At 56.0% G+C, this 16,276-nt stretch overlaps 1 protein-coding gene across 1 annotated transcript; it reads right to left on the bottom strand.

Moving 5' to 3' along the window:
- Positions 1-234: 234 nt before the first annotated feature.
- Positions 235-16,232, bottom strand: ZFTRAF1 (zinc finger TRAF-type containing 1). Its single transcript, XM_065830692.2, has 4 exons — positions 15,840-16,232; positions 10,505-10,743; positions 5,836-6,047; positions 235-3,282 (listed from the first exon to the last, which is right to left on the bottom strand). The coding sequence occupies exons 1-4, from the start codon at positions 16,161-16,163 to the stop codon at positions 2,891-2,893; spliced, it is 1,167 nt and encodes a 388-aa protein (XP_065686764.1). The 5' UTR covers positions 16,164-16,232; the 3' UTR covers positions 235-2,890.
- Between the last annotated feature and the right edge of the window lie 44 nt (positions 16,233-16,276).

The following is a 16,276-nucleotide window of genomic DNA, read 5'->3' as shown; positions in this document are numbered from 1 at the left end:
AATATCAGTTTTAACCCCTCCAATTCCAGTTTTAACCCCTCAAATCTCAGTTTTAACCCCTCAAATTCCACTTTTAACCCCTCCAATTCCAGTTTTGACCCCTCAAATCTCAGTTTTAACCCCTCCAATTCCATTCTAACCTCTCAAATTTCATTAAAACCCCTCCAATTTCACTCCGAAGCCCCAAACCCCCCCATTTTCATCCCCCACCGACCTCACGCGGCCCCAGAGAACTCTTGGAAAACTCCCATTTCCTTTATTCTCACAGTAAAACCCCCCGAAGGGCCCGTTTTCCCGCCTTTGGAGCCGCGGGCGCAACGCGGGGGGGGACGCGGGATTTTCCTCCTGGGATTCGGTGCTTTATTCCCAGTTTGTAACGATTTGCGTCTCCGGAAGAGGAAAAACCGCCGGGCGATGGGTTTATTCATTTTATTTGTGCCTCCGAGCGCCAGTCGATGGGTTTATTGGGTTATTTCTGCCTCCAGAAGTGGAAAATCAGCCAATTTACGGGTTTATTTCTTCCATTTCCGCCTCCACTTGATGGTTTTATTCATATTATTTTCCCTCTGAGCCGTCGCTCAATGATTTTATTGGGTTTAATCCATTTATTTCTGTCTTTAGAAGAGGAAAACCCACCAATTTACGCCTTTATTTCTCTTATTTCCGCCTCCAGAAGAGGAAAAGCTCAACGCCGGGTTTTGCCGGTCAATGGTTTATTTGGGATCCGGAAGAGAAGGAGCCGTTGGTTGATGGTTTATTGACTTTATTTCTGCCTCTGGTTGGTTTTCTGGGGTTTGTTTCATTTCTCAAGAGGAAGAGCCACCAGTTTATGACCATTCTATTGGTTTTATTGGGTTTTGGGGGTTTATTTCTGACTCCAGAAGAGGCAAATCCAACGGTTGATGGTTCATTCATTGCATTTCTGGCTCTGGAAGAGCAAGAACCACCACTCAATGACCACTTGATTGGTTTTCTTGGCTTTATTTCATTTCTGAAGAGGAAGAGCCACCACTCAATGACCATTTGATTGGTTTTATTGGGTTTTTCGGCTTCATTTCTGGCGCTGGAAGAGGCGTTGGTCGATGGTTTATTGGTTCCACTTCCAGCTCTGGGTGCCGGTCAATGGTTTATTGGCTTTAAGAAGAGCCCCAGTCAATGATGATTTTCTTGGGTCTTGGAGTTTTATTTCTGGCTCTAGAAGAGGAACAGACACCAGTTAATGGTTTATTGGTTTGATTTCTGGTTGCCAGTCAATGGTTTATTGGTTTGATTTCTGGTTCTGGTTGCCGGTCAATGGTTTATTGGTTCGATATCGAGTCAATGGTTTACCGGTTTGATTTCTGGTTCTGGTTGCCGGTCGATGGTTTATTGGTTTGATTTCTGGTTCTGGCTGCCAGCCGATGGTTTATTGGTTCGATATTGGGTCAATGGTTTATCGGTTTGATTTCTGGTTCTGGCTGCCGACCGATGGTTTATTGGTTTGATTTCTGGTTCTGGTTGCCAGCCGATGGTTTATTGGTTTGATTTCTGGTTCTGGCTGCCGACCGGTGGTTTATTGGTTCAATATCGGGTCAATGGTTTATTGGTTTGATTTCTGGCTCCGGCCGCCAGCCAAGGGTTTATTGGTTCAATTTCGGGCCAATGGTTTATCGGTTTGATTTCTCGTTCTGGCTGTCAGCGGATGGTTTATTGGTTTGATTTTGGGTCAATGGTTTATTGGTTTAATTTCTGGCTCCGGCTGCCAGTCAATGGTTTATTCATTTCATTCTTGGCCCCAGCAAGAGCAAGAGCCACCAGTCAATGACCATTTCATGGGTTTGATTGGGTCTTCTCAGCTCTATTTCTGGCTCTGGAAGAGGCACCAGCTGATGGTTTATTGGTTCGATTCCCAGCTCTGGCTGCCGGGCAATGGTTTATTCATTTCGTTTCTGGTTCTGGAAGAGGCAGAGTTGCCGGTCAATGGTTTATTCATTTCATTTCTGGCTCTGGGAAGAGGAAGAGCTACCAGTCGATGATGATTTTAGTGGCTTTGTGGGTTTTATTTCTGGCTCTAAGGGAAAAAGAGGCACCAGCCGATGGTTTATTGGTTCGATTTTGGGTTCTGTCTGCCGGTCAATGGTTTATTCATTTCGTTTCTGGCTCTTGCAAGAGGAAGAGCCACCAGTCAACGATGACTTTATTGGCTTTCTTGGATGTTATTTCTGGCTCTAGGAGAGAAAGAGGCACCACCCAATGGTTTATTGGTTCAATTTCGGGTCAATGGTTTATCGGTTTAATTTCTGGCTCCGGCTGCCAGTCAATGGTTTATTCATTTCATTCTTGGCCCCGGCAAGAGCAAGAGCCACCAGTCAATGATCATTTCATGGGTTTCCTCTTCTGTTTCCCCACTCTATTTTTGGCTCTGGAAGAAGCACCGGTTGATGGTTTATTGGTTCGATTTCCAGCTCTGGCTGCCGGTCAATGGTTTATTCATTTCGTTTCTGGCTCTGGAAAGAGGAAGAGCCACCAGTTGATGATGATTTTAGTGGCTTCCTGGATTTTATTTCTGGCTCTAGGAGAGAAAGAGGCACCAGCCGATGGTTTATTGGTTCGATTTTGGGTTCTGTCTGCCGGTCAATGGTTTATTCATTTCGTTTCTGGCTCTTGCAAGAGAAAGAGCCACCAGTCAACGATGACTTTATTGGCTTTCTTGGATGTTATTTCTGGCTCTAGGAGAGAAAGAGGCACCACCCAATGGTTTATTGGTTCAATTTCGGGTCAATGGTTTATCGGTTTAATTTCTGGCTCCGGCTGCCAGTCAATGGTTTATTCATTTCATTCTTGGCCCCGGCAAGAGCAAGAGCCACCAGTCAATGACCATTTCATGGGTTTCCCCTTCTGTTTCCCCGCTCTATTTCTGGCTCTGGAAGAGGAAGAGGCGCAGGTTGATGTTCTTGGCCGCCAGCAGCTTGTTACACTCCACCGAGTCGCGGATGGGCAGCGCCAGGTAGTCGCTCTCGGCGCTCTCGTTGCTGAAGACGAAGCGGTAGATGACAGGGCGGATCTTGACGTCGTCGTAGGGCCCCTCGAGCAGGAGGAAGGAGCATTCGAGCGGCGCGTTGACCTTGCTCTTGAGCAGGAGCTGGAAGGAGAGGGTGCGCTTGCAGGAGAGGTTGGGGTTGCGCTCGGAGTCGTTGACGCGCGCCTTGAGCACCCAGGTCTGGTTCAGCACCGTGAGCCGCGGCGTCTCGTAGTACAGGCGCGTGATGAAGTCGTCGGTGCGGTACGGCCGGAACTGGACCTCTGGGAGCGGGGAGAAATGGGGAGAGAGATGGGAAGGGCAGGCTGGGAATGGGGGGAGCGCACCCCAATAATGGGGAGAACACGGCCCAATAATGGGGACAACGCACCCCAATAATGGGGAGAATGCGCCCCAATAATGGGGAGATTTGGGTCAGGGAGGGGGAGAGAGCTGGAAGACAACCCCAATAATGAGAACACACCCAGAAATGGGGAGAACGCACCCCAATAATGGGGAGAACACACCCCAATAATGGGGAGAGCGCACCCAGAAATGGAGAGAGCGCACCCAGAAATGGGGAGAGCGCACCCCAATAATGGGGAGATTTGGGTCAGGGAGGGGGAGAGAGCTGGGAAATGCACCCTAAGAATGGGGGGAGCGCACCCAGAAATGGGGAGAACGCACCCCAAAATGGGGAGAATGCACCCCAGAAATGGGGAGATTTGGTCAGGAAGGGGGAGAGAGCTGGAAGACAACGCCAATAATGGGGAGAACGCACCCCAATAATGGGGAGAGGGCACCCAGAAATGGGGATTTGGGTCAGGGAGGGGGAGAGAACTGGAAGACAACCCCAATAATGAGAAGAACGCACCCAAAAATGGGGAGAACGCACCCCAATAATGGGGAGAATTGGGGTAGGGGAGAAGCAAAGCTACGGGAAACATCCAAAAATGGGGAGAACGCACCCAAAAATGGGAAGAATTGGGGTCAGAGAGGAGCAGAAAAATGGGAAAATGCATCCCAAAAATGGGGAAAATTGGGTCAGAACACAGCCCCAAAAATGGGGAGAGCACCCCCAAAAATGGGGAGAATGCACCCCAAAATGGGGAGATTTGGGTCAGCAAGGGGGAGAGAGATGGAAGACAACCCCAAATAATGGGGAGAACACACCCAAAAAGAGGGAAAACGCACCCAAAAATGGGGAGAGTGCACCCAAAAATGGGGAGAGCGCACCCCAGAATAGGGAGAACGGGCCCCAGAATGGGGAGAGCACACCCCAAAAATCGGGAGATTTGGGGTCAGGGAGGGGCAGAAAATGGGAAATGCACCCCAAAAATGGGGAGAACACCCCCAAAAATGGGGAGAATTGGGGTCTGGGAGGGACAGAGAGCTGGAAGACACCCCCAAAAATGGGGAAAGCACATCCAAAAATGGGGAGAATGCACCCCCAAAATGGTGAGAGCGCGTGCCCCAATAATGGGGAGAAGACACCCCAATAATGGGGAGAATTGGGGTCTTGGAGGGGCAGAGTGATGGGAAATGCACCCCAAAAATGAGGAGAACACTCCCAAAATGGGGAGAATTGGGGTCTGGGAGGGACAGAGAGCTGGAAGACACCCCCAAAAATGGGGAGAATACACCCCAAAAATGGGGAGATTTGGGTCAGGGAGGGGGAGAGAGCTGGAAGACAACCCCAAATAATCAGAACACACCTGAAAATGGGGAGAACGCACCCCAATAATGGGGAGAATGTACCCCAAAATGGGGAGATTTGGGTCAGGGAGTGGGAGAGAGCTGGAAGACACCCCCAAAAATGGGGAGAACACACCTAAAAATGGGGAGAATTGGGTCTGGAAGGGGGAGAGAGTTGGGAAATGCACCCCAAAAATGGGGAGAACACCCCCAAAAATGGGGAGAACTGGGGTTGGGGGGGGAGCTGAGCTCTGGGATACACCCCCAAAAATGGGGAGAACGCCCCAAAATTGGGGAGAATGCACCCAAAAATGGGGAGATTTGGGGTCTCAGAGGGGCAGAGTGATGGGAAATGCACCTCAAAAATGGTGAGAACGTACCCCAAAAATGGGGAGAATTGGGTGAGGCAGGGGCAGAAAATGGGAAATACCCCCCAAAAGTGGGGAGAGCACACCCAAAAATGGGGAGAATTGGGGTCTGGGAGGGACTGAGAGCTGGAAGACAACCCCAAAAATGGGGAGAGCATGCCCAAAAATGGGGAGAATGCACCCCAAAATGGGGAGAACGCACCCCAAAATAGGGAGATTTGGGTCAGGGAGGGGGAAGAGAGCTGGAAAACCCCCCCAAAAATGGACAAAACAGCCCTAAAAATGGAGAGATAATGGGTTGGGGAAGAGCAAACCTGTGCAAAACACCCCAAAATGGGGAGACGTGGGTCAGGGAGGAGCAGAGTGCTGGAGAACACCCCCAAGATGGGGAGAACACCCCCAAAATGGGGAGATTTGGGGTGTCAGGGGGTCGACAGCTGCCAAAAGGCTTTCCCAGCGTCCAGGACAGACAGACGGATGCGGTTCGGGTGGCCAAGCGCCGTTTATTGGGATCTGAGGGGCGGCACAAACCCCGGTGACACGGTGTTTAAAGCCTAAACCCGGTTTTAACACGGATACACCCAAATAAAACCCGGTTTACCTACCTGTGCGGCATCACCGGGGCTTCCCACACCCATCACCGGCAAAGCCAGCGAGAAGGCACCGGAACATCATTTACGGTTCGATTTACAACTACCGATCGCTTCTAAACCCTTTGGCGCTACCAAACGCATCCCGCCTGAGATTAAGCCGGGGTTTTGGCGGCGCCGTTACCTGTGTAGCCGATCTTCTCGAAGCTGAGGAGGCTGAAGATGCTGTTGTAAAGCTGCATTTCTTTTTTCCTCGTTTGGTCCATCTCGTCTAAGATCTCCATGAGCTCGTTGCCGGTTTTGGTGGGGTGGGTGCACTCGGCCTCGTGCACCGTCAATTCGTGGAAGGGGCCTTGCCAGGGGCAGCCGATGCGCTTGTATTTGCACTGGGTCACCCTGAGGGGGGGAAAAGGTGGATTTAGAGCCGGAAAATCATTTCAGATGCTCAAAGTCACGATGGGGGACACGGTGGCAAAACGATGCGTGATACGGTGGCAAAATGATGGGGGGCAAGGTGACAGAACGATGGGGACACGGTGGCAAAACAATGCGGGATACGGTGGCAAAATGATGGGGGCAAGGTGACAGAACGATGGGGACACGGTGGCAAAACGATGCGGGATACGGTGGCAAAATGATGGGGGGCAAGGTGACAGAACGATGGGGACACAGTGACAGAATGATGCGGGATACGGTGGCAAAATGATGGGGGCAAGGTGACAGAACGATGGGGACACGGTGACAGAATGATGGGGGATACGGTGGCAAAATGATGGGGGGCAAGGTGACAGCACGATGGGGACACGGTGACAGAATGATGGGGGACACGGTGGCAAAACGATATAGGATAAGGTGTCAAAATGATGGGGGACATGGTGACAGAATGATGGGGGACACAGTGGTAAAATGACATGGGACATGGTGTCAAAATGATGGGGGACAAGGTGTCAGAATGACGGGGGACGTGGTGGCAAAATGATGTGGGACACTGTGTCTAAATGATGGGGGACACGGTGGCAAAATGATGGGGGACAAGGTGTCAGAATGACGGGGGACAAGGTGGCAAAATGATGGGGGACGTGGTGGCAAAATGATGGGAGACACAGTAACAAAATAATGGGGGCCACAGTGTCAAAATGATGGGGGACATGGCATCAGAATGATGGGGACACAGTGTCAGAATGATACAGGATATGGTGTCAAAATGATGCGGGACATAGTGTCAGAATGACGGGGGACACGGTGTCAGAATGATGGGGACACGGCGCCAAAACGATAGAGGATATGGTGCCAAAACAATGGGGGATATGGTGACAGAATGATGGGGATATGGCGTCAAAATGATACAGGATACAGTGTCAAAATGATGGGGGACATGGTGACAGAATGATGGGGGACACTGTGTCAAAATGATGCAGGATACGGTGTCTAAAGGATGGGGGACACGGCATCAGAATGATGGGGTACATGGCATCAGAATGATACAGGATATGGTGTCAAAATGATGGGGGACGTGGTGACCGAAGGATGGGGGACACGGTGTCAAAATGATGCAGGATATGGAGTCAAAATGATGCGGGACATGGTGGCAGAATGATGGGGGACATGGTGACAAAATGACAGGGGACACGGCGACAAAACGACGGGGGACACAGCGACAAAATGATGCAGAACGTGGTGTCAGAATGATGGGGGACACGGTGTCAGAATGATGGGGGACACGGTGTCAGAATGATGGGGGACACAGCAACAAAATTACTTGGGACATGGCCTCTGAAGGATTGGGGACACGGTGTCAAAATGAAGGGGGGGAGAGAGTCAGAATGATGGGGACACGGTGGCAGAATAATGGGGGATATGGTGTCAAAATGATGGGGGACACGGAGTCAGAACGATACAGGATAAGGTGTCAGAATGATGGGGGACATGGTGTCAGAATGAAGGGGGTGACAGTGTCAGAATGATGGGGGACACGGTGGCAGAACGAAGGGGGTGACAGTGTCAGAATGATGGGGGACATGGTGGCAGAACGAAGGGGGATATGGCAACAAAATGATGGGGGATATGGCAACAAAATGATGGGGGATATGGCAACAAAATGATGGGGGACACTGCGTCAAAACCATGGGGGACATGGTGACAAAATGATGATGGGGCACACTGTGTCAAAACCATGGGGGACATGGTGGCAGAACGATGGAGGACATGGCGACAAAATGATGATGTGGGACATGGCGACAAAATGATGGGGGACACTGCATCAAAACCATGGGGGACATGGTGACAAAACGAAGGGGGACACAGCGACAAAACGAGGGGGGACGTAGTGTCAGAACCACGGGGGACACGGTGACAAAATGACGTGGAACAGGGACACAAAATGAAGGGGGATGTCCTGGTTTTGTTAAAAAACAAGTTTCTCTTTTAGTGAATTTTTGCCTGTCAGCTAAAGCCTTCATGTTAGCTGCATTTTCCTGGAGAACCCAACACATGTTTTGGTTAAACCCAGCAATGGAATGTAAACTTATTGATAAGCACGGATGGACATCTCGCGAGAGGGGCAACGAGAAACTGATGATCAAGAGACTGACCAACGGTGAATAACATTCCGTTCACGTGAATACTTCATATAAAAGTGGGAGATCACGAGGATCTCGGCCCTTTGCCCTCTTTCCCTTTTTCCCTCATGGTCGACATTAGGAGAGGACCTTGCTGGTCGTCCCTGCGAACTGAGGCCTAGTGAGAGACTGAATCCAGCTCCGGTTGGCTACAGAGTCTAATCCTGGACTTTGGGTGCTGGCTCTGCAGCTGCTGAGACTTACAAGAGTGGTTTTGTATATTTTGTGTTATTTTCTCTATTCTTATTAGTAGCATTAGTAAAACATCTTTAACTTTTCCAACTCTCTTCTCTCTGTCCTTCTTTCCCTCCCGATCGCCTGTCCTGAGTGGGAAGGGGCAAAAAGGGGGAAGTGGAGGGGAGAGGAGGTTAACAGTACATCTGCCAGGGTTTGATTGTCACCCCGCAATCCTAACCCTCAACAGGGGACACGGCGACAAAACGAAGGGGGACATGGTGACAAAGTGATGTGGAACATGGAGGCAAAATGAAGGGGGACACGGCGACAAAACGAAGGGGGACATGGTGACAAAGTGATGCGGAACATAGAGGCAAAATGAAGGGGGACACAGCGACAAAATGAAGGGGGATGTGGTGACAAAGTGATGCGGAACATGGAGACAAAACGAAGGGGGACACGGCGACAAAACGAAGGGGGACATGGTGACAAAGTGATGCGGAACATGGAGGCAAAACGAAGGGGGACACAGCGACAAAATGAAGGGGGACACAGTGACAAAGTGATGCGGAACATGGAGACAAAACGAAGGGGGACACGGTGACAAAACGAAGGGGGACATGGTGACAAAGTGATGCGGAACATGGAGGCAAAATGAAGGGGGACACGGCGACAAAACGAAGGGGGACATGGTGACAAAGTGATGCAGAACATTGAGGCAAAATGAAGGGGGACACGGCGACAAAATGAAGGGGGACACGGTGACAAAGTGATGCGGAACATGGAGGCAAAATGAAGGGGGACACGGCGACAAAACGAAGGGGGACATGGTGACAAAGTGATGCGGAACATGGAGGCAAAACGAAGGGAGACACGGCGACAAAACGAAGGGGGACGTGGTGACAAAGTGATGCGGAACATGGAGGCAAAACGAAGGGGGACACGGCGACAAAACGAAGGGGGACACGGCGACAAAACGAAGGGGGACACGGCGACAAAACGAAGGGGGACACGGCGACAAAACGAAGGGGGACACGGCGACAAAACGAAGGGGGACACGGCGACAAAACGAAGGGGGACACGGCGACAAAACGAAGGGGGACACGGCGACAAAACGAAGGGGGACACGGCGACAAAACGAAGGGGGACACAGCGACAAAATGAAGGGGGACACGGCGACAAAGTGATGTGGAACATGGAGGTAAAATGAAGGGGGACACGGCGACAAAATGAAGGGGGACACAGTGACAAAGTGATGCGGAACATGGAGGCAAAATGAAGGGGGACACGGTGACAAAATGAAGGGGGATGTGGTGACAAAGTGATGCGGAACACGGAGACAAAATGAAGGGGGACACAGCGACAAAACGAAGGGGGACATGGTGACAAAGTGATGCGGAACATGGAGGCAAAACGAAGGGGGACACGGCGACAAAATGAAGGGGAACATGGTGACAAAATGATGTGGAACATGGAGACAAAATGAAGGGGGACACGGTGACAAAATGAAGGGGGATGTGGTGACAAAGTGATGCGGAACATGGAGACAAAATGAAGGGGGACACGGCGACAAAACGAAGGGGGACACAGTGACAAAGTGATGCGGAACATGGAGGCAAAATGAAGGGGGACACAGCGACAAAACGAAGGGGGACACAGTGACAAAGTGATGCGGAACATGGAGGCAAAACGAAGGGGGACACGGCGACAAAATGAAGGGGGACACAGTGACAAAGTGATGCGGAACATGGAGGCAAAATGAAGGGGGACACGGCGACAAAACGAAGGGGGACATGGTGACAAAACGAAGGGGGACACGGAGGCAAAACGAAGGGGGACACGGCGACAAAATGAAGGGGGATGTGGTGACAAAGTGATGCGGAACATGGAGGCAAAATGAAGGGGGACATGGTGACAAAATGATGTGGGACATGGTGCCAAAATGATGGGGGACACCATGTCAAAACGATGGGGGATTGGCATCAAAACGACGGGGCTGTGGCACCAAAGGCTTTGGGCCACGGTGCCAACGTCTTTTAGTGGCGGGGCGCGGGTTACCTGTCCTGGCACTCCTCTTTTTGGTGGCGCTCCAGGAGGGAGCGGGGGAACTGCTGGGTGCAGAAGGCGCACTCGGAGGGCAGCTCGCTCACGGCTTTCTCCACGGCCAGGTTGCGGCAGCACAGGCTCTTGCTGATCTCGCAGCGGCAGTTGGGGCACGTGGCCTGTTCCTCCTTGAGCCGCGCGTCCGCCAGGAGGTGGATGAAGCAGCCGGCGCACATCAGGTGCCCGTTGGTGCACTAAGAGGGGAGGGAGAAACCAAACGTCAGCCTCGCGCTATGGGGAAAACCGAGTCACGCAAAGGGAGTTTGGATGCGCCGGAGGTGGAAAAAGGCGCTTTGCCAACCCAAAAACACGCGGCGGGTGGTAAAAGTGGTAGGGAGGGGGATGGAGTGCCGCACGGTGCGGGGAATCGCACCAAAATAAGGGGGGAAGGTTGCCCCCGTGTGCCAGATCTGTGGGATCGCAAGGTTGGGATGTGCTGCGTGCGTCCCAAAAATCGCCGGGTTTAGGGGAAAAATCATCTTTAAAAGGCGTTTATGATGGTGGCGTCAATCCGACCCAGAAAACAGAGGGAAAGAGCCAAGATCCAGCGCCAAATTCTGGTGTTTGCCAAAAGGGATGGCTGGGGAGGATGGAGAAGCCGCATCCATCGCTGTGGGTGTCCTGGCAAAGGTGTCGCATGGTGACGGTGGCACTGGATCCACCAGGGAGGATGGTGAAGCCGCGTCCATCGCTGCGGGTGTCCTGGCAAAGGTGTCGCGTGGTGACGGTGGCACCGGATCCACCGGGGAGGATGGTGAAGCCGCGTCCATCGCTGCGGGTGTCCTGGCAAAGGTGTCGCGTGGTGACGGTGGCACCGGATCCACCGGGGAGGATGGTGAAGCCACGTCCATCACTGCGGGTGTCCTGGCAAAGGTGTCGCGTGGTGACGGTGGCACCGGATCCACCGAGGAGGATGGAGAAGCCGTGTCTACCGCTGCGGGTGTCCTGGCAAAGGTGTCGCGTGGTGACGGTGGGACCGGATCCACCGGGGAGGATGGAGAAGCCGCGTGGCACCAGATCCACCGGGGAGGATGGTGAAGCCGCGTCCATCGCTGTGGGTGTCCTGGCAAAGGTGTCGCATGGTGACGGTGGCACCGGATCCACCGGGGAGGATGGTGAAGCCGCGTCCATCGCTGCGGGTGTCCTGGCAAAGGTGTCGCGTGGTGACGGTGGCACTGGATCCACCGGGGAGGATGGTGAAGCCACGTCCATCGCTGCGGGTGTCCTGGCAAAGGTGTCGCGTGGTGACAGTGGCACCGGATCCACCGAGGAGGGTGGAGAAGCCGTGTCTACCGCTGTGGGTGTCCTGGCAAAGGTGTCGCGTGGTGACGGTGGCACCGGATCCACCGGGGAGGATGGTGAAGCCGCGTCCATCGCTGTGGGTGTCCTGGCAAAGGTGTCGCGTGGTGACGGTGGCACCGGATCCACCGGGGAGGATGGTGAAGCCGCGTCCATCGCTGCGGGTGTCCTGGCAAAGGTGTCGCGTGGTGACGGTGGCACCGGATCCACCGGGGAGGATGGTGAAGCCGCGTCCATCGCTGCGGGTGTCCTGGCAAAGGTGTCGCGTGGTGACGGTGGGACCGGATCCACCGGGGAGGATGGAGAAGCCGCGTCCATCGCTGTGGGTGTCCTGGCAAAGGTGTCGCATGGTGACGGTGGCACCGGATCCACCGGGGAGGATGGTGAAGCCGCGTCCATCGCTGCGGGTGTCCTGGCAAAGGTGTCGCGTGGTGACGGTGGCACTGGATCCACCGGGGAGGATGGTGAAGCCACGTCCATCACTGCGGGTGTCCTGGCAAAGGTGTCGCGTGGTGACGGTGGCACCGGATCCACCGAGGAGGATGGAGAAGCCGTGTCTACCGCTGCGGGTGTCCTGGCAAAGGTGTCGCGTGGTGACGGTGGGACCGGATCCACCGGGGAGGATGGAGAAGCCGCGTGGCACCAGATCCACCGGGGAGGATGGAGAAGCCGCATCCATCGCTGTGGGTGTCCTGGCAAAGGTGTCGCGTGGTGATGGTGGCACCGGATCCACCGGGGAGGATGGTGAAGCCGCGTCCATCGCTGCGGGTGTCCTGGTAAAGGTGTCGCGTGGTGACGATGGCACCGGATCCACCGGGTGTTTCTCCACCACCGGTGAGCGCAGGGACCCGTCAAGGGACACACGGACATCCCAACGGATGGGGAAGCTCCCACCGGTGGCTTTACGAAAATCCTTCCCCAAATGCGATGAGGATTCGCCGTCACCTCCAGGATGAGTTTCGGCACATCGCGGGGATTCATCACCAAATTCCAGCCGGGTTCCCGCCGGCAGGACGACCGGGAGCTCGTTAGACGGCGCCAGGATGAGTTTTAATCCTCCGCCGGGATGGGAGAGCCGCGCCGGGATTAGCGCCGGATCTGCTGAGCCACCACGTCCATTGTTCCCGCTCCAAAACCTTTCGGTTTTCCCTCCTGCCGGGTGTTAAACCGGAGACACCGGCGCACGAAATAACCACGTCGGCTTCAGTTGAAAATCCTCGTCACCAAACACACCGGTTCTGGATCCGGCCAAGCGCTCCCGTTCCTCCTCAGCATGTAATTACAGCCGCTCGTTAGCGCTTTGGTCCAAACGAACGAACGCGCTGGAGGTTGGGAAGGTGCCGGTACCACGGGTTTAATTACATCCCCGGCAAAGGCTTCGTCAGGTCTAATTAAACGGGGGCGGTGAGGATGACGAGGTCGGGAGGAAGGATGCGGAGCGTCCGTCTGTCCTGCCCGGCACGTGGAGCCGGTTTGGCAAGCGCCGGTGCCAGATCGGTTGGGGATCTGGCACCCGGTGCGGTTTTAATGCTCTTAAACGTCGCAACAAGGGGATCCCCCACCAAGAATGACCCCTCCCCCCCAAAAAAAACAGGGAGGGGATGGGACCCCCCGGCTCTGCCATCACCGTCAGCAAAGTCACCGATGCGACCGAGCCACCAAAAGCATTCCCGGGGCGTTGGTGACAGTGGGGGGGCTCAGGGGGTATCTGGAGCCCTAAGAGGTGCCGGGGGGGGACACTGGGGTCCCTAAAACGGGATGGGACCCTAAAGACCCCAAATGGGATGGGGGGGGACCCTGGGGTCCCTAAAGTCCCCAGATGGGGTCGAGGGGGGGACCCTGGGATCCCTAAAAGGGGACGGGACCCTAAAGTCCCCAAATGGGGTCGGGGGGACACCCTGGGATCCCTAAAAGGGGACAGGACCCTAAAGTCCCCAAATGGGATCGGGGGGGACCCTGGGATCCCTAAAAGTGGACGAGACCCTGGGGTCCCTTAAAGGGGGATGAGACGCTAAAGACCCCAAATGGGATGAGGGGGAAACGGGACCCTAAAGTCCCCAAATGGGTTGGGGGGGACTCTGGGGTCCCTAAAAGGGGACAGGACCCTAAAGTCCCCAAATGGGGCTGGGGGGGAGGAACCTGAACCCCCCCATTGAGCAGTGAGGGGGGGTCTTGGGGAGCACCCAGTGCGGTGGGTGCCTGAGGGGAATGGGTGGGGGTCAGTGGCCCCCATGGGGTGACAGGGACTGGTGGAGGGGTCCATCTTTTTTGGGGGGGATGGAGGGTGACAGGGGAGGATCTTGTTGGGTGATTGGGGGGGGGGTTGATATCAATGACTGGGGGGGCACATAGGCCCCAGGGGCCTGTGACTGATGGGGAGCGGGGGGTAACACAAGGAGCTAGGGGTGTCACTGAGCAGTGGGGGGACAGGGGACAATGGGCTCTGGGGGGGCTGTGACTGAGGTGAGGGGACAAGGGTCAAATAGGGGGGACAAGGAGCCCTGAGGGGGCACAAGAATCCCCTGAGGGGGCTGTGACTGATGGGGGGGGGACACAAGGAGCTGGGGGTGTCACTAAGCAGAAGGGTGGGGGACAAGGGACAAGAAGCCCTGGGGGAGGGACAAGGAAGCCCTGAGAGACCTGTAATTGTTGGGGGGGGGCACAAGGAGCTGGGGGTGTCACTGAGCAGGAAGTGGAAGGACAGGGGACAAGGGGCTCGGGGGGGTTGTGACCAATGCGGGGGGTCAAGGATGGGGGACAAGGTGGCCTGTGGGGGCACAAGGAGCCCCTGAGGAGGCCTGTGATTGATCAGGGGGACACAAGAAGGTGGGGGTGGAACTGAGCAGTGGGGGGGGACAGGGGACAAGGTGTCGGGGGCAGGGGGAAAAAAGCCACAGGGGGTGTCACTGATGGGGGCGAGGACACAGAGCTGGGTGGTGACGAGGGGGGGGTTGGTGGCTGATGAGGGGACAAGGAGGCTCTGGGGGGCCTGTGACTGATGCAGGGGACACAAGGAGCTGGGGGTGTCACTGAGCACCAGGGAGGGGACAAGGGACAAAAAGCCCTGGGGGGGGACACAAGGAGCCCCTGAGGGACCTGTGATTCTTGGGGGGGGACACAAGGAACTGGGGGTGTCACTGAGCACGAGGTGGGGGGGACAAGGAGCTCTGGGGGGGCTGTGACTGAGGTGGGGGGGACAAGGTGGCCTGGGGGCCACAAGGAGCCCCTGAGGGACCTGTGATTGATGGGCAGGGGGGGATAAGGAGGTGGGGGTGTCACTGAGCAGTGGGAGGGGGGACAGGGGACAAGGGGTTCTGGGGGGGCAAAAAGCTTTGGGGGTGTCACTGATGAGAGAGGGGGCATGGAGAGCTGGCTGGGACAACAAGGCGGGGGTTGGTGACCGACGAGGGGACAAGGAGGCTCCAGGGGGGGCTGTGATCAAGGAGGGGGGACACAAGGAGCTGGGGGTGTCACTGAGCACCAGGGAGGGGACAAGGAACCCTGCGGGGGGGGCACAACGAGCCCCTGAGGGACCTGTGATTCTTGGGGGGGGACACAAGGAGCTGGGGGTGTCACTGAGCACCAGAGCGGGGGACAGAGGACAAGGAGCCCTGGGCAGGGGGGGGGACACACAAAAAGCCTCAGGAGGTGTCAGTGATGGGGGTGGGGACACAGAGAGCCGGATGGTGACAAGGGGTGGCTGGTGGCCGATGAGGGGACAAGGAGGCTCCGGGGGGGCTGTGACTGATGGAGGGGACACAAGGAGCTGGGGGTGTCACTGAGCACCGAGGGGGGACAGGGCCAAGGAGCCCGGGGTGGGGGGAGGTGCAAAAAAGCCCCAGGAGGTGCCACTGCTGGGGGGTGGGGACATGGAGAGCTGGCTGGTGACAACAAGGGGGGTGTCGGTGGCCGATGAGGAACGGGGGCCGGCCCGGGGGGGGGTCGGTGGCCGCCGGGGAGGCCCCGGCGCGGGGGGGGGGCCCGGCCGTACCTGGTAGACCGAGGCCTTGGGCAGGTCGAGGCAGACGGTGCAGCACAGCACGGAGTAGAGCCGCTCCTCCAGCTTCACGCTGCCCGCCGCCCCCTCGGGCCCACCCGCCCCCGTTCCCGCCGCCCTCAAGCGTTTCTTGGGCGGCGCGTCGGGGTCGCTTCCCGCCTCAGCGTGAGGCCGGGCCGGGCCGAGCAGCGAACCCGACTCCTCGGCGCCGCCGCCCGCCTCGCCCGGGCCGCCCGTTGAAGCTGTGGGGCCGGGGAGGGCAGCGGAGGGGGCGGCCGGGCCCCCGCCGGCCTCACGATCCTCCGCCCCGGACATCATCGCCGCCACCGCCGCCGCCTCACCCCGCCACCGCCGCCATCTTGGCCGCCCTCCCCCCGACCCCGCCCTCCCGGCCCGGCGGGGTCACGGCCAATCGCCGCCCGCGGGAGGCG

Source organism: Patagioenas fasciata, chromosome 2 (assembly GCF_037038585.1).
Source record: "Patagioenas fasciata isolate bPatFas1 chromosome 2, bPatFas1.hap1, whole genome shotgun sequence".
NCBI lineage: Eukaryota > Metazoa > Chordata > Aves > Columbiformes > Columbidae > Patagioenas > Patagioenas fasciata.
Note: the sequence above shows the minus strand (reverse complement) of the source record. Positions and strands in the feature narration are given on the sequence as shown.

Excerpts from the sequence above, each read along its gene's own strand:
- ZFTRAF1 (XM_065830692.2), bottom strand. The coding sequence starts at position 16,163 with ATGATGTCCGGGGCGGAGGATCGTGAGGCCGGCGGGGGCCCGGCCGCC. Across the intron at positions 10,744-15,839 it reads CCAAGGCCTCGGTCTACCAG|TGCACCAACGGGCACCTGAT; the intron begins GTACGGCCGGGC and ends CTCCCCTCTTAG. Across the intron at positions 6,048-10,504 it reads AAAGAGGAGTGCCAGGACAG|GGTGACCCAGTGCAAATACA; the intron begins GTAACCCGCGCC and ends TCCCCCCCTCAG.